We start from the raw sequence: 25,006 nt of genomic DNA, 5'->3' as shown, positions 1-25,006 counted from the left end.
GCGCGCTTTGCATTATCGTTCGAAGATTCGGCGCAGCGTTCATTGCGGATCAAATCGTGGCGGTGTTCGTTTGTTTTCCGATTGTCTGAAAAGGAAAAACGAAAAGGGAAATTGTGCGTAAGATATAAAGATATGTCCAACATCTTTATTAATAACGCGGTCGTTGTCTTCGATCGCAACGACGGGTTTACAGAGTAACAGGTGCAACGATCTCGTAAAAGCTTGGACTTTTTATTTCGTATTTTGATTTATAAAAAAATACACGTTAATACATGGTGTGTACGTGAATGACGCGGTACAGTATTTTTTTCCTCCGGAGTGACGAAGTTGTCTCGTTATGTTTTTAAGAATAAAGTCTGTGATCGGTTGTAACAAATGTTTTGTTCAAACCTTATGATTATGAATGGGGATCTGTATCGATTCTCTTCGCACAGTATATCAATACTTCGCGTTGTTTCGCGATTAAAATTACTTAGAACGACGTTGTAATCGTTGTGCTCACGATAAGTCTCCGGTTTACAATGAAATTTTTGCTTTCCTATCTCGCTCGACGGATTTGATATTGTACGTTTAACACGTCGAAACAATTACATCTTATTTTTCGTTCTCCTCGTTCTCTCTTTTTTTTTTATCTTTTTAGTGTGTCGCTGTTCCATTCACACACTCGCTCTCTCTCTTTCTCTCCCTCTTACACGTACATATTGTCCTCAACTTCATTCTGGCTGGCTGCTTTTGGATGGACACTGTATTATTGTGTACGATTAAAACTCATCGATGCGATAACTAAGGTATTTTCACTCCTTAACATATCGCCTTATCGACACCTGACGCGTTACAGCGACTAATGCCGCCACCACACAAAGTATGCATCCTCTAATCACAGAATTGAAAATATTTTCAGGTAATTGCGTATAGTTTCACAGAAATTAACCATTCTTGATTTCGTTGTGAATTATTTTGTTGATCTAAAAGCGTGTATGCTTCTAGGCCGAAATGCTCTATTACTGGCCACCTATTAGGACTCGTAATTTTACAATGTTCAAGATAGATTTTGAACAACGGTGAACATATTTCTCTGGATCGAGCAATTTCTCATTTGCTTGTTCAGTGAATTAGAACGTTTCTCGAGTGCACGAACGAAAAGAACAATATTTGTCGTACAGTGATTCGGACGAGAATTTGAACAAGTGTTTCGCGCCGTGGCACGGTCGATAAGGCGTGGCGATATAAGTTTCGTTTAACAATTACGCGCGAAAATTAAATTCGATGTATCAAATGCACGGTTCAATCGAGATCGAGAACAAGCCGGGCTCGAAGTTCGACTACGTATGATCTATCGTCGGTAACGCTTCGTAAAAGTTACGTGTCTTCTGGGAGAAGGTGTTTGTCATGTTTAAGTTAAACTGCAAGCTATTACCACAGAGCTTAAGAAGTACGCCGTTTATCGGTTATTATCTCTACCCGGTTCAATATCGCAAAGAGAGACTCGCTAGAAAATAGAACGTGTACTAATGGCGGTGGCTGTAGACGCGCGCTCGCGCGGATAGAACTGAAATCACAGCATCGAGTCGTTTCTCTTTATCTTGTTTTCATTATCTTTTTTTTTCTTTTCTAGGAGCGGTAGGCGGTGTCTGTTTTTCGTTGGACGAAATTAAGTTGCCGAACGTTATGCGCCCATTCGCTTGGAACTGCGACGAGGAGTTGGCCAGCCACGTTTAAAAATATACAGATTACTCGGTAGTAGAGGGGGGGGGGGGGGGGCAACGACATTTGACGTTGAATCCTTAATAGATTAATTAATCGTTTCTTGATACGCTTAGACGATTTGTCATGTTTCTTGCGGGTCTTCCTCCTGCTCGGACAACAACGGTATGCCGTTCAGCTGATCTATGTTATTGTTCTCCGTCTCGTCCTGCTCGGAGAGCAGCGGCACCACTTGCTGATTATTGTTGTCCGTTTCAGATGGCCGCCTGCTTTGTACGGATAGGAATGACATCGGTATCGTGCCCGATGGCGTGGTAGGCGCCGAACGCGACAACCATCGTTTCGTTTTGTTCCTTGAGCTTGGCAGTCCTAGCGGCATGTACATCTTTCCCCTTGTTCTTCTGTCTCGGTGCGAGCCGATCACGTCGCCAGGACTTAGAGGCCGTTGCGTAGAGCCATTCCCGTTCGTCGTGCACAAAACTTGCGGTCGATTCTGATAACAAGGCAAAACGGTGCTATGCCCACTTGGTAGCTGTGGCAGCTGCTGTATTTTATCTAGAAGTTCGCGTAACTACCGAACAAAACAGCGCATTAGAAGATATTCAGATAACATGTGACTAACGTGAAGATCAGTACCTCTATCGTTGGACTAGTAGCCCGTGGCGGTGAACACGGAGATTGAGCAGCTAAACTCGATATGTCAGACGTTGTCCTATGATTAGCCAACGAAACAACAGACCCGACGTCCATATTCTCCATCCTCTCGCATTCCTGTGCTGAGAGTTCGTCGGCGCTGTTGTTAGAAGAATATGGTGGTGGAATTATGGTGTTCACTTCGTTCACCATGTTGCACATAAAACTGGAGCTCAAGGAATCCAATGTGCTTGCCTGAGAGAGCGACCTGAAGTACCGCATTACAAATCCTGAAGTTCCTTTGCCATTCCCTTCATCGTAACCAATTACTAGGGGATACAGATCTGGCTTGGCTGTGACCTGAAATATCAAGTATATTAGCATACAAAATGATATAAAATTGTACAGACCTACAGTGCGTACCTCATTGTACGGAGGAGGTAGAGCTTGAACAAAGGAACTGCAGTGACTGTAATGCGAGCATGGATACCAAGGATCAGTGGAAGCTCTGTCAGAAGAAGCACTGTCTTCCACCATGGCTGAACGATGGCGTCTCCATAGCCAGCAACCGCATGCTGCTGCTATGCCCAATCCTATAAATACTGCTGCCCTGATGAATGAGAAAGCTTGGATTTAATACAGCCAACATGATACATAATAGACATAAAAACTTAAAGCACCGACCATAAGTACCAGTAAGTCCAAATCAAGAAATTGAACATGTCTGAGGCAGAGTGCAGTTGGAATACACCGTAACAACAGCCGAAGGAACAGCACTCTTTTGGAGGAGAGCAGCTGAAAGGTATGAATACACAGGTAATTAATATACCTCCATAGCAAAACGACCATTTCAATGGTACAATATATGAGGAACTTACACATGCCCTCCATTGCACAGCCTAGAAGAGACCTTTGAATCAAAGACAAAACATGATTAACATGGAACAGACAATTCTTAGTGTATCTCGAACGTGGTCTATGAAAACGAAGCAGATACATTGCATGCAATTGTAATTAAACGTTATTATTTTCCACAGGGTGATCGAATCGTGAGGCAGAATGTATAAATTCGGAAATACCGCGACACTCGCTGTGAAAAAACCCGAAGATGCTGCCGTGTCCTATTGAGGAGCATCCGACGTCGAAAGAATTGTTTTCGTTGCACGGTAACAGAAACGGGGATGCACAGAGGTGGAGGACGAAAATTTAGTCGCGCACAAAACTAGCTCGGGCGTGAATCAAACGAGACCGCGACGAGCTTATCGTGAAAATAAGTGATAGACTTACGCATGAACGAGAAATACAGCGGACAAGGGTTCATTGTCTAGACACGGGCGAACCGTGCGTAAAACCGACGTATTGATCGGCCTCGGGCCGAGCAGAATAGAACAAGGAGACACTGGTACACGAGATATGCGCTAACATTCTACGGGGCTATAGCATGCTGCAGCGGTACACACGACGGCTGCATCATTCGAGAAGCCGAGTTCTTCGTCGCCGTCCTTACTTGATCGACGAACAGCAGCGTCAGGAGTGCAGTCAGCACGAGCACATCGAACGCGCGGCCTACAGCTTGCACCATAATTCTACCACGGAGTGCATGCCACCGCGCCACCTTATATATGTATCTCCATTACCTTTATCATATATCTACCGAAGGCTGCGGAACAACCCGTCTTCCTTCCTAGTCCAATTCGTTTTTCCGGGCCTCGTGCTCCCCGTGATTAATCTATAATTAAACGAGTCAGTGTACCCGTTAAATATTTACGACCATAATCAATAAATCCATCTGGATTTGTTAGCTTGACAATTTTTCAATCGTGAATACATTTATAAACTAGTCAAATTAATTCAGCAATGATATTATTTTAATACAAACATTTTATTTCTGGTGCCAATAAGGCAAAAGGGATAAATATAAATTATTAACAGTACTGAATTTTTAAAATTGTATGCTGTTATATTCTCTACGAGTCTACATTATTTCCAAGAAATGATATTTAGTAATTACATTTTAATTTGTCATATGCTTATTATCGTTTATTTTTAATAATGTTGCATTTTATAGAGAAATGGTTTCTGTCAACGAGAAATATCGTTCAAATTGGGTAGAAAAATCCATTTCTAAAGTAGTATGGTTACGAACATTTTTCACAGGTAGTTAATTAATCATCAGAGAAAACTTGCGTATAATAACATTTGAAAAATATTTATTCCCGCGTTCCAGGTTTATTAAGTATCCCACTTTGTGCCGATCGATACAACGATCTCTCGTCAACCTGCGGTCGGTAATCGATGATCATGGTACAATTGGATGACAAGCGATGGCGCGACGATCTGATTAAGCCGCGGGGCAGCTCCTGGTCGGCGATTGGTCGCCGCGGGTTGTGTACACAGTCGGCATGGGGGCCGGCGTATCTCGTGCTCGCGATCATTCGGAGTTCGCGCGTCGTGAAGCGCGGGAGTGTCGACGCGCGATAATCACGCGCCCTTCTACACGTTGTGCATTGTGTCGTGCCGTTCAGTGAAAAACGCGGGCTCGATCAAAATGTGACAACTCTCACAATCTCTCCGGTGCTTGGTAAAGGATTGACAAGTCGTTCGGCGAGGAGCGAACTCGACCCGGAGACTGTGACGTACACGGTGTCCGCGAAATACTTCCCGGGGAACATGAGTTCGTCGAGCGCGTGAAGTTTGGCCAAAGGTGAGTCGATTGCTCTTGAATGTTGCATGACTATTTTGTGTTGTCCGTGTACCATGTTTCCGCCGAATAATCGTTAACGATTAAGCCAACGAAACGATTCCAATATCCGATCATTTACTTTGTCGTTTACCGGGTTACCAACGAGGCGTAATCACGCATACGAAATGTAACGCGATAGTGTTGTGTACCGATATTGCGACAGCGACTCACAATACGTTCCCACGAGTTGCGCTGAAACTTTTCGGCGTAATAATAAAACTTTCTGCAAAAGTTTTTCCACGTATAGCCGTTAGTTTTCGTATACAGATTTTTTATGTTAGATGTTGGTAAAAAATTTCAGCTATGTTTTTCGAGAACTCGACAATGTCGAAAAGGTCAGCTTTTATGAAGCCTGTCTAAATACCGAAAGAAAAAATAACTGATCGGAACTGCGCATGATTATGTTTCTTCCCACGACCAAAGTTATCGCGCCTCGGTTTTCGACTGTCACTAGATTCGTTCTACGAAATCGGTCTTCAGTTTCTATTCCTCGAAACTTAGCCGCAATTTAATATCGCCGTGATTGGTACAGGACGATTAATACGGGGAATAGAAACTGGAGACTTGAGAAAACATTTCTGATAAATTGTAACGAATGTCATTTATTATAGGAAATATGACGTAGAGAATCTTTAAGCATAATTTTACGATATATATTTTGTTATAGGATACAAGTCATAAACCCAAATTATCGATTTGTTTTAATCAGAGAGCAATAAGATTTTATAAAAAGACACGGCTGCAGAAATTAATAACTATTAAATGAAATCTCTATTATTATATATTATGTGACTGTTGAGGTATATTCAGATATGTCATTTAAGAGCTACGTATTTTAACTTCTCTTTTTGAATATTAAATAAGTCTAACATTTGTCCACCGAATCCGGATTTCTCGGCGCCGTGAATTCTTGTTCGCGAGGCGGACGGTCGCGATCCCGGTCGCAAACAATGCGTTATCAAACGGAGTTGTACAACTTGTCGCACGATAAACCGTGACGCGCGCGCGTGTGGGGCCCCATTAAACGACAGTGTGCGTTTCATTGATTCGCGACGGGCACTCGATTCACGTTTCACTCGGGAACGTTAATCTCGACGGCCGCTTCCGGGAAACGGAAGGCGCTTCCATCGTGTTCTCCTCTTAACCGGAAAGGGTCTTGTATTATACAAACGTACGAGTTCGTCTTCGACGATTGCTATACCCCTCCCGGTGGGCCATCAAGGCCACACAGTTCTGCCCTCGCGCAACCTATTATTTTCCCTCTATCGTTGTTTCGGGAACATAGTTGGCGATAGGACCGTTAACGGGAATTACACGGCGGCGAACGAAAAAAAAAGTATCTATTTAACCGTCGATCCCCCGGAACGATTATTTTATCCAGGTATGCATGCTACCGCTCGCGAACTGGCACGGCTTATGCATATTGCATGCGTGTTCGCGTAGTATCGCTTGGGAAGAGGGTTTAGAACTGTCCGGCCATCGGAGTTTCCCCGCGCTTCTTTGTTTTCACAAAGTCTCTTCGACACGCTTCGAGTCCGATTCCGATGATAACAGGTCCCCAGGCCGACACCGCTGGCCATGCTCGTCGAATCGATAGCCGATGCTCGGCTCACCTCGATTTTCCATAGTTCCCATAAATCCGCCGCGACTCGAAATAGATCCAAATCGGTTCGTTAACCGGCAAACGGGCTCTCGAAAAGAGACTTCCAGTTTCCGAGACGACGCTCTTCATTATTTGCAGCCTCGCGTGGGCAGCCTGGTATTTCTACAATTTTTTGCTAACATTAATGATTAATTTCTGCATTGATATATTTAGTGCACTAAATTAGAGAAAATCTTCCTTGCACTGTTGTTATAATTTCGAAGTAATTTTTGGATTATTATACTTGTTTAATTTTTTTTGAATGCTTTATATGGAAATACTGTAAGTCAAAATAGCCATTTTAAACTTAGATCCAAAATTGCTATTTTGACCATCTGTAGTATAGTACTTAGTACAATTTGTGCATGTGAGATTGAGTCTTGTGGCTCGTAGAACTGTTACGCTTCCAACAGAAGGGTCTTTAATAATGTCAACATTATTTTGTTAATTATATAACAATTTTCATTGGCGCTTCAGAGGCGTCACTCGAGTGCAGAGGGTTAAATTAAGTGTTGACGCATAGGTTTAACAAGTTGTTCAGACTTTGTGGTACATTTCAGGGCCTGCAATGAAAGCGTCAGCGATTTTCCAATATGGCGGACGCAACGTGAGAATTTCGAATGAACATATTAGAAAAATTCTTGTAAAAGACGAAGCGGCGGTCGATCGCTGGCGTTCGATTACTATAACCGTCGAAACGCACTGCTAAATGCGGCAGCTATCGATTCGTCGCTATTCGAATCCCGTTCTAATTTCGGTGGGTCCCCGGATCGGGAGCGAAACGCGGTTCAGAACCGCGGTGCACCCGTGGCTCTTAGTGCATGGCCATTAATATCGAATCGATCGTCGCGCGAACGACGGTCGATCGGAGCCCGTTGCAAAAGTGAACTCTTCTTTCTTGGGGCCGAACAAAGAGGTTCCTTCATAGCCCGAGAGAACGACGTGCACTCGCGCGCGCGCGCGCTCGCGTCTCTGAAGTGCATCCAACGGCCCGCGCTCGCGGCTGAAAAATTCGGCGCGGAACGGCGCGTCAACATTCCTCTTCCGGACGTTTCGCGTTCGTCTTCGCGAGGGAACCGTACGCGACGAAACAAACCGCCGTCGTGTTTGGTAACGCGTTGGAATTCGAGCAATGAAACATAAATTCCTAATACGCTGCAGCGATCAAGGAAATGCATTGGCGTGGGGCATTGATCATGTCTTCTAGACTCGGCTTTCGCGTTCTTACAGAATTTAATTGCCTGGAGATCCCAAAGGTTAAGCTAATAAATATTCATAATCTTTTAACCCTTTGCACTGGAAACCTAAAATAATTTTGCTAACTTCTAGTGTCTCCATTTTATGCAACAAATTGTGTCCCGTGACCCATATAACAGTTACACTTTTAACAATTTTAATAATTCAGAATGATAGTAATAATAATAATAATTTTTAATAATATTCAGAATGATAATAATAATCATTTCTAAATCTAAGCTTTGGCGATATTTATTAAAAATAATTTCGATACGTGTTACAACAATGTTAATGGCGCCGTTCGAGTGCAAAGGGTTAAATACTCAGATATCGACGCGTAAAATTGCTGAAAAGATTTCTAGCGCGAACGCTGTATATTATCAATGTAATGTATTTGAATTAAAAGCCTTTTTTTGAAGTTTCAAAATCGTTGAGTCGCGATATGGATAGGTTACGTTGATCTTTATTTAAGAGCATCCTTCCGAGCGATCGGATAATGGACACGTATTTCGAGGATGCATGTAAATAGCCGGCGGGTGCATAGGCGGCGATAAAATCGTCAGGCGATGCACTGCAGAGGCCCCCACGTGTAATTCTTGCCAGCGTTTCTCTTATATACCGGAAGCGCTACCAGCAGACCACGTGCCGACAAGGGCGTGATCACTCGACCCGCGGAGTTCTTTACATCGCCGAACGGCTATACACCGCTTCGACGAAACTTTCGCGGCGACATATGCCGTAGCATCCAGCTCGTCTGAGTGCATTCTGATACTTCGATAATTCTTCTAATTCTTTCATCTTCGATCGCAGAGTTTCTTTCATCTTCGATCGCAAGGGTTACGGCGACGCGAAACCGCGATTTTCTTTTTGTACGATCTGGCGGTTGTCGGGGGTTGAAATATAGAGAACACGGGTCGAGCAGGTGAGAACAAGCCAGCAGTCCTCTTCCGCGGCGGAGTCGGCCACCGGGGAACTTTTCCTGGATTCGGCCGACTGACGCCGCCTATTTATATCCCGTCAGTCGTAACCTAACCAGTCGGCCGGCAATATAGCCGGGCGAACTCGGTTCAAAGTTTGCCTAGGAAAGGTGCACGTGAACCGGTCGCCGGGCTTGATCGATCTCATCGCCGCCTTCCGGCTTCTTGCCCGAAATCTCGTCCTCGTATCGCGTAGGGGTGTGGATCTTAGGGTCGCAACCCTTTGCCCAAATCGTCTGGAGATTTTTCGGCGCACGGAGTCTTACGATATTTCGCGTGATTTCATTTATTAAAATTGAATTTTCACGATTCGAATTAACCCCTCGCGCTATTTCTTTCACGTTGCATTGATTAGTACTTGTTTCTCCTTAATATTTTCCTTAACCTGTTAGCGTACGACGTTTATACATGTTATAATAAAACGGTAATTTTACATTTTATAGTAAATATACTTCTTCTACGATTTCTGTAAAATTGTTTCTGGCGACACAGTCATGATTTTCGCACTGTTTAAAGTAATTCTAGCCTTTTGCACTCGGCGCCATTATGGATGTTACCTACCAGCGCTTATAAACGTTTATATTATTATATAGTAAACGATATATATGTATATATAATATTGTTATAATAATATTCGATTTATATGAATTTGTGGACATCGTTGCAAATCGCTGATAAACTTTAATGTTTAGTCATATATTAGAATTACGATGTCCCCCGAGAGGGGACAACCGAGTGCAAAGGATTATAAACGATTCTAAACACAGTCAATGGTATTTTCTATCAAGAAAGTTCGTCGAGCGTCGAAGAAAGAAACTATATGAATTCGCTGGAAAAGAAATCGCTTCTCTCGTTGCTCGCCGTCCTCGAATCCGCGAAGAACAAGCGGAGAACGGTTCCGCGTAGCAGGACGGTTTTTAACGCGAGAAATTGGAGGAATCGCGACGTTCTTGCCGTCGCGTGGACTCGTCAGAAGGTGTACCCGAGCGCCGCGCGGCAGGTGTAAATAAAAGCGAGCGGGTAACCAACCCTCGGCCAAGCGAAGCGCGGCCACCCGTGACCATTCTCTCTCTCACCGCCGTTCCATTGTCAGCTGGTCTCTCTCCTCTCTCTCCCTCTCTCTCTTTTTCTCTCTGTTCTTGTGCCACCGCGGGCCCGCGCGCGCGGCGCTCCACTTTCTCGCATACTAATTCCCCCCGTCGAGCTATAGCAAGCAGTCGGTACCCCGGGCATTCTGTCAATTCCCGACGATCGTGGAAAACTTCTTTTTTCGAACGGCGAGGCGTCTCGTCCGCGCGAGGCCACCTCCTCGGGCCCCCCGAACCACGCGGCCGCGGACTGTCTCGGCGTGGAAACGAGACCGGTGCGTCGACTGGTGACAGGAAACGCTGAGGAGGGCAGCAATCATCGTCCATTGTAATACTTTCGAGACGGGAGGGAATGCGCCGCGAAAATTGTACCGAGCCGTCTCGAACCGACTCGCCGTCTCTCGCTGGGCTAATGGACGCAGAGACCAGATGGAATTCGATGGTCGAGCCGGAAGTCGATGCTCTGAAACAGAGTCGCCAAAAGTAGCGACCTCTGACCTGGGAACAGTTTTAATTTCATTCATTCATTTATTTAGTATTTAAGAGGTTAAGCTTCTTGATAGACCGAGCCATTTTTCAAAATTTGATATTTTTCGCCAGCCGCAATTAAATACGTATATATACGATAATAATTTTTTTAAATGTATAATAGCGCAAAAATGAAAAGGGGACTCGAGTACATTTATCAAGAGCCACATTTATTGGCCTCCCCTGGCGTGTACAATTATTTAAAATTATAACACGTAGCAAGATATTTAAAGTATTTATAGCTTCTCTTTGACGATATTTTTACCATATTTTATAAGTGGATATGATAGATTTAATGCGATGATTACACCACCTACGCTACTGACGTTGGTCGCAAACCTGAGCACAGTCCTCTATATTTGCTTACCGACAAACAAAGTATCGTATCAAGGAAAATATTAATTCTATTTGATATACATATAATATTAATTCTGTTTGGTATATAATATCAATTCTATTAGATATATAATATGAATTCTATTTGGTATATAATATCAATTCTATTAGATATATAATATCAATTCTATTAGATATATAATATGAATTCTACTTGATACTTTCTATATAATTTTTATTGACACAGTCATTTCTGTATGGAAATCTTGTTGAAAAAGGTGTAGTAAAGCAAACGGAACATAATTTGATTAAATCAACAACTTTTGAAGAAAGATATAGAGTTTTATATGTTCGCTTAAACATCTGACATTTCATATGCACCAAAGTAATAGAACTTCTCGTTTTTTACTTTATTTCTTTGCGTCCTCTTTTTCGTAGAACTCGCAACTCGTAAACTCGCATATGAAATTCCAAATAGAAAATAGAACAAGTCATCGTCTCGGAACCGATTGCATCGAACAATTCGAACTCTTACACAGGATAAAAATACCCACGATCTCTTAGAGGTTCCGTACCGGAAGAGGGCTGCACCTGGAACAGAAGCCAGCCGGTCCTAATCTAAATCGATGAACGCGTTTCATGAAGAAAGAAAAAACAGTGGGCCCCCCTCTCGAGTCTCTTATCTGCCGATTAAGGGCATGGAAATCAAAAGAGGTTCTCTCAGTTCCTCCTCTCCTCCTCGGCAAGAGAGAGAGAGAGAGAGAGAGGGAGAAAGAGGCGGTTAACTGACAGACACGACGCGGTCAACAGTATTCTAGTTAACCACGCCGGTTATTTATATCTTCGGCTGCAATCAAACGAGCTCTCGCGACCGCTGTCTTCGGCAAATCGGTGGAGTTGGCTCCTTAGGGTAGCCTCGACACGCGCGGACATACCATGCTCCGTATACGGGCCGTCGGAGCTCGAATATAAGGGTTGCGGACTCTCGCGTAATCGGGGACGACGAGCGCCACTAGTAGAGAATTAACTCGAAATAGAAACAAACATGGCGATTCTATTAACGAACGGTTCTTAACTATCTCGAACGAATGATACTTAATTTGATTGAACGGAGCGCTATAGGCTGTGTTATATTATATAATATACTATACTATACTACTATACAATTTTTTAAAATCAATTCCAATAATATTTAAAATACGAACTAGCTTTCTATAGAATGAGTATACAATTTTCTAGATTGCCTTTAATTGGGGTGATTAAAAAATTAAAAAATGGCGATGTTGCAAATATTTTTACCCGAGTCTACAAGGAGAATTTGAGAAAATACGATTTATAATAAAAGCTGAAAATATCTCCAAAATTATCACTTACAATTGTCAATAAAATTGCCACTAAAATTGTTAATCTTGACAAGACATTACCATACTCTCCAACGCGAGTGTACCCGATAAACATTCTCCTCATAATTTATTAACATTCTCCCCCGGTAATTTGTGAACAGTAAAGAACCACTGATCAACGCAAACCACGGAAGAAGCGGCAAAGGGTTAAGGGGTCGTTCGCCCGGCGCTCGTCGGTTCGGCAAACGAACTTTTGATCTGGAAATGGAAGCGCGAGTCTATTCTGTTATAATTGCCGATGGTAGTTATGAATCGCCGCGGAATTCCTGTACAGGGTACACGGGGGTTCGGGAAGCTCGAATCGTTGCGATCCCACGTAAGGAACCCGCCGCCGCGTTAATTGGCGCGATAATCTCGGCGCATTCCCTCGCGTAAACGCGAGGAAACGCTTAGGAAGCGCGAGGAAACACGGTGATTCGGGATCGCGTGACTCCGGGACGAAACCTGTTCCCTCGGATGCTCAGGGTCACCGTGCTTAGAATCCCTCCCTAGTATCGCGGGATCCGACTGATAATCCTTAACCCATTTCCTGCGCGATACGTCTCCGCGCTCCGTTCCGATATCAACCGCGACGCGGCGATCGTGATCGAGGAATCGCTCGATGCGCGAGACCGCACGTTGCGCTGGCCGCGATGCAAAAATTATTACAGTTCGATTGGGACGTTCTAATACATCCTCCGTACTGCTGAGAACTCGAAGAGGAATCCGGCGCGCTAGGAAACTCGAGGAAATGCTCACGGTCCGTCGCACGCTGCTCCGAGAAGAGATAGCGACTCTGGGAACGTGTAATATGGCTTTAAGGTTATGTACCGTGGTTTGGGAAGTTCTAAGGGGTTCTATGGAATTTTAGAATGATCTCAAAGGCTCTAGAGAATTCTTGGAAGATAAGAGCTTGTTTAGAGTAGCGTTTCTCAGGGTTTTTCAGCCGTGCTGCACCCTTAACGCTTCAGAGATCTTGGTACTCTTCGATATTTAGCGAGATTAGCTCTGAAATCGTTTAATGTGAATAGGTGCTTCAACAAGGCACGAGACATTACTTTTAATCTCATTTTCACATTTATTGAAATAATAAATCGAGTTCACCAGGAACCACCCACAGCGTCGATCGGCGTGCAGTCAATCTTTTCCTTCCATCTACAATACTTTTAATAATAGAACTACGAGTCGGACCAACCTAAATCCTGTTTTAAAAAATGCAAAAAAAGTTCCTTTAAAATAAATTGACGGACATATCTTTTAAAATAACATGACAGACATATCATTTAAAATAATTTGACGCACGTATCTATTAAAATAATTTGACAAACAAAATCACTGTTCCTTAAAATAGCATACCGGTTCCCACGACATAATACTATCATAATCTGCCTACAAGCCACAAAGAACCCGTCACAAGTGGAACGAACGCGCCAAGTGTTTTAGAGAGTCTGGGAAAAGCTCCATAAAGTCGAAAGAAAAATTACGGAAAATACCATACGCGTCCAAGCAATTATCTAACAATGAAAAGAGAAACTTGTTTCGGTGGACGGTCAGGGTCACGGGGTAGACGCCTAATCGCGTACTCCCGCGATAATCCGTAACCCATATCCCGCGTCGCGGCCCGATATCGACCCAGATAGAGGCGCGCGACGGATCGCGGAGATACCGTCGCGAGCTTCAACTCCTGCCGTTTAATTTGTTCGATGGTCGGAGATAGTCGCGCGACACGGTCTCGGCGATCAATTGATAGCCGGAGCGAGGGAGAGAGCAGTGCCGCGGCCGATTACCGCCGACGATCGAGTCTAATTAGGCTCGCGAGACGAGCGCGTCGCGGCCGCTCCGTCGACGACACGCAGGGCCCGCGATGGCGCCCGTTTATCGCTCGACGGAGCTGCGGAGAGAAAGGAGAGACAGTGAGAGAAGCGAGAGAGAGAGAGAAAGAGAGGGAAGAGCAGGAGAGACGGCGAGAGAGAAAGAGAGAGAACAAATGAGAGAAGAGCAAGAGAGACAGCGAGAGAAAGAGAGAGAGAGAGAGCGAGAGAGGGAAGGAAAGAAAGAGAGAGAAGTTGAAGAGGGAGTCTTTCAAGCGACGCGGAACAGTGCGCTCCTTTCAATTATTTATTTAACGGGCAATCGACCTCTGAATGCGGCACTCCGTAGTTCTCACTGACCAGGCTTTTGACAATAATAATCAGTGCCGATGCCTTTATTGGCCACGCCATGGCCGCAAACATAAAAATTAACGATCGCAAACTCGAGGCGAAAGATAAACGAGGAAACCCGGTCACGTAAAATCGAGCAAATAATGCACCAATATCTTACAACTCCCATTTAATCCACGGATTCAATCAAGTTTCATGCAGCTATTATTTACATTAACTACTGAAACCGTCCGACCAATTACTACCAGTCAGACTCTCTCCGCAAACGTTCTGCACGCACGGCTTCTTAACCTCTTAAGGCTGGATTTTGCGCAAATAAAGTCTTTCGTAACTAAATTACCATTTTCTCTTAATATATATTTTTTTCCGTATACACGTATAATATTAATAACATATATTCTTTTTTTAATATATCGTATATACACACTGTCACTTTAATTGTTTGCTTTAATAAATAATCAAACAATTGAGTAAAGCACGAATTATTCGCAAAAGCCACTATAGTGGCGCGTCGTGCCCGTAAGGTTAATTTTGTGATTAGTACAACAGTTAAACGGCTATTGACAATTTGTTGAATACGAGTGATAAAAATTATTTTGAAACGTGGCATAATGATTTTTAGCGGCGCCTTAGAGTCGCCACTCGAAAGGGTTAATGTACTATTTGCAAAAAGAACCGCGGTTGAAAGAAACATGTGCCGCGGCGTTAGACTTTCGCGTCGACGAGCCGACAAGTTATGCAAACCGTCGTCAAAAAATAAGAACAACGCAAGACTTCGCGGTCCAATTATAAAAATGATTTCTTTCAGCGAGCGAAGCCAAGAATCGCCGAGAGGATAAGCTCCGCGAGGATCGGCGCGGGACGGAGAAAAGGGGCGCGGAGATATCCGGGGACCCGACATGCGATAAAGGACACCACGTAACAACGAGCGTAAGTAGTCCCTTTCTTCTTCGACGGTGTCCGACATGCTCGCATGAATAAACAAGCGGGGATTAAAAAAAATTGTATAGGTTCCTCCGCGAGGAGAGGATGATCCGGAGAGAGAGAGAGGAGACGAGTTGGAACGGGTCGGGTCGGTCCCCCGCGTCACTACTCGATAACGAACTTTCTTTTTTCATCGACGGTTTCTTCGAGTCGGTGACGGCCAGTTATGAATTTTATGATTTATTCGTGTTGCTCGTGGCGAAGGGGAGGCCACGTGAAGGGATCCGATGCGCAGAGGAGAGGATAGGGGGGATGAGGAGGAGGAGGAGGAGGTAGCCCGGACCAGGGCCGGCCATTATAGCTGACCGTATGAGTTACGACTGTGTGTGCATGCCAGTGACGTGCAGTCATCGGGCAACGCTTGGTTTAGTGCCGATAGCCCTCTGCGCTTTTCGATCCTATACTTAGCGGATAACCGACATATAGCGATATACTGCGCTTATTAGCGGGTATAATAAGCCCCGGACCGCTTCGGCTTCGATAACTGTCTGTTCTTTGGGTCGCATGGTCCCGAGCCTTTTCGACAACTTTTCTTTGATGCCACCGTCTTTTCTCCGCGAACCGCTCATTTCGGATCTGATTTATTCGACGGTTTATTTCATTCTTATTTACTTTATTTTTCAGACTAGATTTATTAGACGGCTTATTTTATTCCTATTTATTTTATTTTACAGATCTGATTTATTAGATAATTTATTTTATTTTTATTTATTCTATCTTTCAGGTCTGGTTTATTAGGTTTGTTTTACTATATACTTTTACTTTAGGTTAGGTTTTACTATACACTCGTTTCTGTGTGTATACAATTTAACATCGATTAATCGGTGGTCTGTCTTCTGTAACAGTTGATCTTTCAGTCGGATCGTCTGCGTCCTAGTGCATTCTGCATTCATCTCCAGACACTTGCACGTCGATCTCTTAATTGACGAGTGAAAACAGTCTGTTCTTAGAATCGTTTGATAATCCCATGTTATTCGTTAGACGATAGGTTCATCTGCTTATTATCATAGTCAGGTTATGTCAGGTTATGCGCGTTCGTCTCCGCGCGCGGAAAATTTCGCGTTCGTCGATCGATCAGCCGCTAAGTCTATCAATTGGAATTGTAAACTGATAAATATCGTGTCTTCTGTAAACATTGACGAGGCTTCGATAATAAATGTCGTCAAAAATGTTCCAAGTTCGAATAAACGTCGATTGTTAACGACGTGGTTATAAAACTTAGTTTCTTCGTGAAAAAAAAACTAGGACATCCTCCGCGACGGAATATTTCGCGAATATATAAATCATACTTGCCCGCCTCATTTTTCCCCGTCGAATAAGTAAATAAATCAGCGGATAAGAATTTTACGAGCGCGAGTTATCTACGGAAGGTCGGGTGAGTGCATCTGTCGCCTATAAATATCGGAAATTATGGACAAGTAAAAAAGAGAAAGAAAAATAGCTTTGCCGAGCGTCGTAGGTGGGTATGACGTTTCAAGAAAAAAAAAATTGTAAAAAAAGTCAACAAAAATAAATTTGGAGATGCCGGGGATCGAACCCGGGGCCTTTCACATGCAAAGCGAACGCTCTACCACTGAGCTACATCCCCTCTTGAAAGAAATCGCTCAGACGGCGTACAAGTTGCTGGTTGCGCGACGCGTGCGCGCCAGCGTCGCTTGTTCTCCATTTTAGAAACCATACTGACCATACCGTCATTACGCAAGCAATGATTCCCTGGTAAATAGTTTGCGATAAATTCTACGTGAATTCGTAAGCAGGTTCTTTTTAAAAATACATTCTTTATTGTTTTAACAGGAACTAATCGGTCTACTCTAAGTGAAAAATCGGCGATACTGTTGTTATTATTTTCTGTAGGACCGGAGAAAGCGATTTTAATTATTTATTCGCTAATAAGTATAAATATAATTGAGGATTGTAAGATTTACCTTAACAGAATTTTTCTACAATAAAAATTGCCTAATTAAAGATACAGGAGCTGTATAATATCTCTTTAATCATTTTAATAATGCTAATCGATCCAAAGAGATCTGAGTACAGTATAATTTATTACACAAGCCAGCAAACATTTAATCTAAGACTTTCATTAACACTGTATCGAACGGTAACCTATAAATCGTCTTTTTATAGGCTAACCAATAATTTATTATCTATTATTGAGATAAAAATGTTAGATTGTACTACTGCATGTTATGAGAATATAAAAATGTTTACGGCCGAGTAGGCGTATTATTTTATTCAGAATTAATCACTTAGGCACGACGCGCCATTATAGAGGCTTTCGCCGGTGTTTCGTGCGTTACTCGATTGTATTATTAATTATTAAGCTAAACGATTAAAATGAAAGTGTATATATACAATACACTATGAAGAAAATATATATAGCTAATACTACGTATATAGCTAAAATAAGAAAAATATATAACTATACTAAGAAAACTAGTAATTTAATTATGGCAAACTTGATTGGCTAAAAATTCAGCCATGTCCAAAACGTTAAAATTCAACGCGTTACAACCGGCTATTGTTAATTCGAATAATCGCCGTCCACCGAGACGCCAGAAATATTTGCACGGCACCGCGTTCGCTGCATTAATTTGCGCCATAAAAACCACAGTGTAATTATCGCCGTGCGGCCGAGATATTTGAGGGAACTCGATCCGGACACTCGTTGATTTTCGATCGCGTCCGATTAAGCAGCCAACCCGATGTTAATTACACGGAGAGAGAGAGAGGAGCCTCGGAAACGCACGATTGAAACCGGGGGCGCCCGGGCCAATCGAACAGTTAGGTTATGTCAGGTTATCGCATCGAGAAGGATGCGGTTTTAATGGTCGTTAAACTTTTCGAGAACGCCTTACGTTTCAGGGCACCGCGCGCGATGCAAGTATAATCGGCGGAACGTTATTTCTTGCGTTCTGGAACCGATGTACGAGACGAATGGGGCACCGTGTTGATCCATGGAATCCGCCGTTGGATCCATAAGGCAGCGCGCGATCTGTTCTGCGACGGGCCGCCGCCGATCGACATCTACGAATTAGCAAAGCAAATATCAGGCGAGCGAAGATAATAAGCGTTCCGCTGGGAACAAGGAATTAATGGCCGCGCGGCGTGGATCCGCCGCGAAACCCGGGTACCGTCCGGGGTAATCGCGATACCCGTCCGCTGAAAAATCCGCCGGGGCCCCGGAGTCGTGGCTCGGACCACGCTTTCGTATAATGCGCCATTGTTGTTCTTCCCTCGATATCACCGGCGCACACGAGAATGGAATAACGGCCATGGAATCGGCCGAACAATCTTTCTCTCTTCCTCTCTCACTTTTTCTCTTCCTCTATCCATCTTCCTTCGGACAACGCGCCCAGCCAAATAATTCCGGGGGTGTGACTCATCTCCCTTCTTTTCTTCTTCCTCAAAGAACAGGAAACGTGGCGCCTTTCCTGGATCGATGGACAACTAGGGAATTTCTCTTGGTACCTTTCTCCCCTCCCTTCTTTCTTTCTTTTTTTCCCCTCGATTGATTTGTTGCTTCTGTCTTAAGTACGCTCGCCTCTTGTCATATTTTTTCAAAGACTCTCGACCGTCGTAAGTGCGCGAAGCCGGCCAGCTGTTACCGAATAGTCGTCCGCCTATATTTAATCCGTAGGGTTTCTTTCGTAGTTTAGCCATTTCTGCTGGTGATGGAGAAGTCCAGCGCATCTGGTAGCATAATTTCGTACCGTTTTTTTATAAAAATATTCGTCTGAATAAATAAATACGACTATTACGTTCTAAAATAATTTTTACACTGACCAAATTTACATTTAAAAAATTGCCAAGGGAGAAACCATTGATACGAGTCACAAGAATTGATTTCACAAGCATCAAATATACTTTGTCAAATAAAATGGAAATATTGTAAGCCAGGAAAATTATTTTCACAGTGAATAATACTTTCGAGTGCAAAGAGTTAATTCGAATAGTAATAAATAATATCTATGCATTAGTCTATTGTCTTCGAAACTTTTAGAGCTACTTCGATTGGTTAGCGCAACGATTTGACGCGGTTTTATCGACGACCGCCGCATACAATAAAGTATACGTTACATTGTGACGAGATCTATAAAACAGCGTGCCGGAAAGAATATTGGCACACTCGGCACTGTCGTGATAATTCTGTTAGAAAACATAGCGTGCCGGTGCATCGGGTTATGTAAAGCTATTAAAAGACCGCAATGAACCGGTCCGACACAATCACCGCATTTGCACATCGCCTTCGTCAACCTGGAAACCGTAAAGGTTGCGTTTTTAACACTTTGAGGAGCGACAAGTTCCTAACAGCCTTGTCGCAGTCCGACTTCGAATCCATCGCTCCTTAAAAACTTATTAAAAAGTAGTAACATTCGACCAATCATTTGGAACCATATAATGTAACAATTTTCTTCAAAAATATAAGCTCAATTAAATATAAATTCGATTAAATATAAGCTCGATTAAATATATGTTCGATTAAATATAATATGCTTTTATGAAACAATATGAAGAAGCTGCTCTTAGAAAAGAAAATTATCGAGCTTTCTTTAGACGGAGCTCGGTGACCGGAATGTCCGTTAACCCTTTGCACTCGGAGTCTTTTTAACTCTAAATGCAAAACAGTCTTCTCCATCTGCAGTATTTCCATTTTTATCGCCTCTTGTCACTCGTACAACTGCTTCGATCATCTTTTAAATGCGAATAAATTTGACAATGTATAAACTATTTTAAAACATGATACAATAATCTTTAGCAACGCTTTTGTATCACTCTCTGTGCAAATGGTTAACTCTTTATACTCGAGGCTATTTTAATTATATTTTCTAATCTGTAGCATTTCTATTTTGTATGATCTATATTTTATGCATAGTTTTACAATTATTTCGAAAAATAGTATAGCAAATTTAGTAGGGTAAATTTAATATAGCAAATTTAGAATAGTAAATTTAGTATAGCAATAGTATAACCTCCGAGTCGCCATCGGATCGCGAAGTGTTAGACTTCCGGTAAGCGTCAAGAGGCTGCGCCGATCGGATCTCCGGCTACAGGGTGTCGAATATTTTCCATTTAACGTTTAAACGGCGGCGCGGTGAAAGGAGGCGCAAAAACCGGCGCGCGTTCGGCTCGCGGCGATCGCGTAAAATCGCGCGGCAGCGAAACGCTCGATAACAAACGCTCTGTGCCCGGTGCATCGATCGCGGGCGGACGATTGCGATACATCCCGGCCACGGGAACTGGAACGTTCCTAACGAACGGAAATTCTTTCGCTTGTCGATTGAAATCGAGAGGCGCGTTTTCCTTGTCCCACGGTGACGAGGCGGTCACGCCGCTAACGATACACGATGTCGTTCCGAGCGACAGCTATCTGCCGTGTGCGATCTGCGCGCTCTGTGTCGGACACCTACGTTTCGGCCCACCTGCGGGAAACCATTCAGAAAATTCTCCCATGGCTTCTGCGATCCTGAAAACGACTGTCGAAATCGCGTGTCCGCGTCGCTTCGAAATCATGGCTATGAAGGTTATGTCAGGTTATGTGCTACAATGCAGGTTATGTGCTTCCATGCCGGTTATCGCTGACGTATGCTATTGTTCTTCTCCGTGTGAAATTGCCGTCGACGATTTTATAAATTTCGAGCCGATTTTGCCACATATGATTGTATAAAATATTTTCTCATAGCTTCTATAGTATTATTTTTACGCAAAATAAAGATCACCTAAGTGGAAACGTAAGCCTGACGTAAACGTTCCAGACGTTCTTAATAACAGCGTATAAAATCTGGATAACAATACTAATCATGTGAAGTTAAAGCGATTGCAATCTCGTAAAGATTGCTCCAAGGTTATTGCAATTTTGTCATTGTACTAAAACAGTATATTTTACTCGTGTTCAGATTTTGTCACATATGGTTGGACAGAATGCTCTCTCACAGTTTCCACGATATTATCTTTATGCAAAATAAAGGTCGCCTAAGTTGAAACGCAAGCCCGATGTTCCAGTCGTTTTTTCTTAACAACGCATAAAATCTGCATAATAATAAAAATCGTATAAAGTGATTGCAATCTTATCATTGTTCGAAAACGTTAGTCATGTTCACAGCTCGGTGGTTTTAGTGTTAATTGCAAGATACTGGAACCACGTTTCTTTTCTCAATAATTTTAACTAGTCGACTCCGTGAAGTTGCACCGCAAGTTATTTAAACATCTGTAGTATATCGCGTTCGAGTTACTCGTTTCTAAACGAATAAAATTTGCGGCCCAGCGATCATGTTTCCGCACGCAATATACACAGAGTTTGGAATCTCGTGGGACGCGTAGCTTGCATTTCATTCTTTTCGTTTACGACATTCCCTGGAACGAGACAATAACTGATCGGTTATTAGCGCTTCGTTGCACGGATTGCATAACGATGGAATCTTTCCGTACAATCTCGTTCCCGAAGGGATTTTTGTCGCTCGGCGTCCCAGCCTTCTCGAGAAATTCCCCGGGTTTCTCAAGAACCAGTCGCCGCGGCTAATGTTCAGGTTATGTTCAAGCATAGTAGAACTGTGTTGTTTATTCGATGTATTCAACAGATTCGAGAATTAATCGGTATTCGTTATTCGCCGTGGATCGCGATCGACCGGCGAGTTTCTTTCACGAAAATTGCTACATATCGACCGGGAGGAACATATGCGATCGGGGGGCCCTCAGCATCGATCATTCCTCCCTCGTCGAACGGTTTCCGCTGGGAAAAAAATTGGGAACAGCTCGTTAGAGGAGTCCCATTCCGCGCGCGCGCATATTTCGAAATTTAATAACAACCGATCCCCTCGGTCTCTGCTGCCACAACGGCGGGAAATAACGGCCCAATTAGATCGACGCGAGTGTCCTTGCCCGTAAGAAAAAAAATCACTTTCTCATAGTTTAGCGGAGGCAAGACACGCGAACGAGCGTATTTAGAATTTATCAGCGTCTAATTAACAGGGATTTTAGAAGGGATATATTTTAGTTGAACTATTTGCTGTGCAATATGGCGTCGGACTCGTGGTAAAAAAGATCGAACAAAAATTGTAAAGCGTGGAGATTATTCTATATTACATTAATGAAATGTAATTTATTTGACTCACATTTCCTTTGTAATATTATATTAATTGTAATTTATTTCTTACGCAATTCTCTGTACAGAATTGTTTCAATTATAATTTATTATATTTCTCTCTAAGATGTCAGATAAATTATGTTTAACTTAACTTTAACTTCTGTTACTTTAACTTTAAATTCTGTTTTCTTTAACTCCATTCCACACAGTTATCCCGACTGATCGCGCACGAAATCGCAGCTAAAATTCCGGTTCTGTTACAAATGATCTGTTTCGCGTAACTCTTTCGCTTCGCGACAAAGGCATGGAACAGCTGTGGATAGGTCCCGTGCACCGGTTTTGCAAATTCGGTTGGGCAAGAATGTCGCCCGTCCCGTCCCGAGCCCCCCCGCCCGTGACGTAATCGACGCCGATAGGTGCGTAACGTAAGCCCTTGGGCCACCCATTGCACCCATTGCACCGCGCGGACATATGGCGCGACACGTGCTCGCCTCGCACAACCGGTCTACCCGCGCTGCTTACCTTCCACATAGGTACTACCCGCATTGCTGCCCAATGTCGATCGATCTTTTCATCGGCCTCTGCCCGGTTTCCGCATTCATTGTCAGTGGCCCGGCTTCTCGCGTCCTCCTTGAACACACAGGTATATGTATACGATCGACTTGCTTTCTATGCTAGCCCGCTGTCGAGACCTGTTGTTCTGCCTCTGGCACGCGACACGCTTTATCGGGCATCCGCCATCTCTCTCTTTCCCTCTATCTCTCTCTATCTTTCTTTTTTCTCTTTCTTTCGTTCTTTCTCTCCTTCTCTCGTCCCGTTTCTCCGCGTCTCGCTAACCAATTCGTTCCGAGCTCATAAACTCTCCGGACATTCCACGACTTCTTAAATGGAGAAAGATATCTCGTTCAAATCGAATCGATGAAGTCGCAGCTTCTAATTCGCGTTTGAATAAATCAACCGGGGATTTTTTCTTTGCTCAGCTGTCTGCACTAGCCATTAGTTTATCCGTATTAGATAATGTGCAATGTTTCGCAAAGTCTCCCCAATTCAATATGCATCCTAAAAATTAAAAAAAGTCAGCAATGCAGCGAAGGGCATCTAACATTTCGATATTAATTAATTTAAGTAAAATATGTTAATTCGATAGAATCGTCGAGGTTGTTGAGGTGGCAGTAAAAATGTTCAAAGGCGTACATCCTCGACCGAGCAAAGGATTCTTTCCGATGGATTCTTCGAAACGAATTAAAACAGCCTAGATTAAACATTCCCATGGTCGCATACCGCTTGTACAACGTACCCTAAAAACGCTCACAGCAGAATCGCCGGTAGAATCATCGCGTCGGTATAGTAATTCCCGCCGTTCTAATCCCATCGAGAACGCTTGGAATCTTCATTGACGATCTTGGGAATCCTGTAAAGAGAGCCGCGAGGTTGGCGGGAGTCCTTTCTAAAATCGAAGATTCCCTCATCGGTGCCCGTCGATCGTCGTGTCGCCGAGCGCCGCGTCATGATTTCTGCGTCCCTCGATTTCTCTTTCTCACTCCTTCCTTTTCTCTCTCTGTCTCCCTTCCTCGACATCCGGGATTTTCTTCGGCGTCGATCGATGAATCGATTCGCGGAAACTCGGGGTCCTCATTAGCTTGCGTTCGGCGTTGATCCTGTTACCTCGAGTGCGTCACAATGATTGCGACACAATCGAGAATCGTTGACTCAGAACACCGGTGAATTCGCATTCTGCGGCTGACATTATTTTACCGTTGTCGCAAGCCTTCATATAGCAGTTCTGTTGGATAATAACAATTATTTTAGCGGTTAGAGATATTAATAATTATGTTGACAGTTAAAGATATTAATAATTGTATTAGCAGTTGGAGGTATTAATAATTGTATTAATAATTACATTAACAGTTAAAGATATTAATACTTACATTTACAGTTAGAGATATTAATAATTATATTAATAGTTGGGGTATCATTAAGTCAAATATAAAAATATAAAATATAAAATCGTAAAGGACATATTTAGAATTCAATAATATCGTTCCACTATTTTTGTCTCATCAAAATTGCTAAAGGAAACAATCACAGAGCCATACGAGATTGCTAATATTCTAAATTCCAAATTACCAAAGGGTTACCGATAGTCAAAGAGACATCGTTCAATTATAAAAGTCGAATAATTGAATTCCAACCACAATCTATTTATTCCCCATAGGAAATTGTGCAAGGGGTTGGCTAACGATAACTCGCGGACCGCCGCGGGTGGAAACGCTCGTCGAGTGGGTTTGTCGTCGCCGATCGTGAAATCGGGGCCGCGCGGCTAGGCGACGAACGCGATCCACAAGGATCCACGAGGCGGTGACGTCAGCCACGCTTTCGCTATCCCGGGATCAATCGGGGAGTCAAGTCGCGATAATTGCGACAATCGTTCGGGACGCTCCCCAACGAGACGCTTAATTCCGCTCCCTCGATTCTGTTTCGCCTTTCGTTCAGGCTTTCGTTCAATT

General features: G+C 43.3%; 2 protein-coding genes and 1 non-coding gene across 7 annotated transcripts in view; 1 reads left to right on the top strand and 2 right to left on the bottom strand.

Annotated features, from left to right (window-relative positions):
• Positions 1–64: 64 nt before the first annotated feature.
• LOC144475281 (uncharacterized) lies at positions 65–3,951 on the bottom strand. 2 transcript variants are annotated; one of them, XM_078191018.1, is made up of 6 exons: positions 3,845–3,951; positions 3,216–3,247; positions 3,022–3,132; positions 2,761–2,947; positions 2,341–2,697; positions 65–2,275 (listed from the first exon to the last, which is right to left on the bottom strand). In XM_078191018.1, exons 1-6 carry the CDS (start codon positions 3,917–3,919, stop codon positions 1,829–1,831), a joined length of 1,209 nt encoding a protein of 402 aa, XP_078047144.1. In that variant the 5' UTR covers positions 3,920–3,951; the 3' UTR covers positions 65–1,828. The 2 variants fall into 2 exon arrangements, with proteins under 2 accessions (XP_078047144.1, XP_078047145.1); XM_078191019.1 differs by having other exon boundaries at positions 3,625–3,933.
• Positions 3,952–4,334: 383 nt separating this feature from the next.
• LOC144475277 (uncharacterized) overlaps positions 4,335–25,006 on the top strand; it is a 35,249-nt gene continuing 14,577 nt past the window's right edge. The window contains exons 1-3 of one of the 4 annotated variants that reach the window (XM_078191014.1): positions 4,335–4,494; positions 4,565–5,041; positions 15,240–15,361. The gene's annotated coding sequence lies outside the window, so the exon portion shown is untranslated. Of the gene's footprint in view, positions 4,495–4,564; positions 5,042–15,239; positions 15,362–25,006 lie in introns of those variants that run through there. The other 3 variants (XM_078191011.1, XM_078191015.1, XM_078191012.1) reach the window with 3 other exon arrangements.
• On the bottom strand, positions 16,932–17,003 carry Trnaa-ugc (transfer RNA alanine (anticodon UGC)). Its single transcript has one exon. It is a non-coding gene; the product is annotated as a tRNA-Ala (tRNA).

The sequence above is a fragment of the Augochlora pura genome, chromosome 9 (genome assembly GCF_028453695.1).
Source record: "Augochlora pura isolate Apur16 chromosome 9, APUR_v2.2.1, whole genome shotgun sequence".
Classification (NCBI taxonomy): domain Eukaryota; kingdom Metazoa; phylum Arthropoda; class Insecta; order Hymenoptera; family Halictidae; genus Augochlora; species Augochlora pura.
The sequence above is the reverse complement of the archived record's forward strand: the minus strand, read 5'-3'. Positions and strand labels throughout refer to the sequence as shown.

Bases quoted from the DNA above. Each gene is read 5' to 3' on its own strand.
- LOC144475281 (XM_078191018.1), bottom strand. From the start codon at position 3,919: ATGGTGCAAGCTGTAGGCCGCGCGTTCGATGTGCTCGTGCTGACTGCA. The intron at 3,248-3,844 runs GTAAGGACGGCG...TTTGATTCAAAG, and splicing joins CGCTGCTGTTCGTCGATCAA to GTCTCTTCTAGGCTGTGCAA. The intron at 2,276-2,340 runs GTACTGATCTTC...TTTGTTCGGTAG, and splicing joins CTACTAGTCCAACGATAGAG to TTACGCGAACTTCTAGATAA.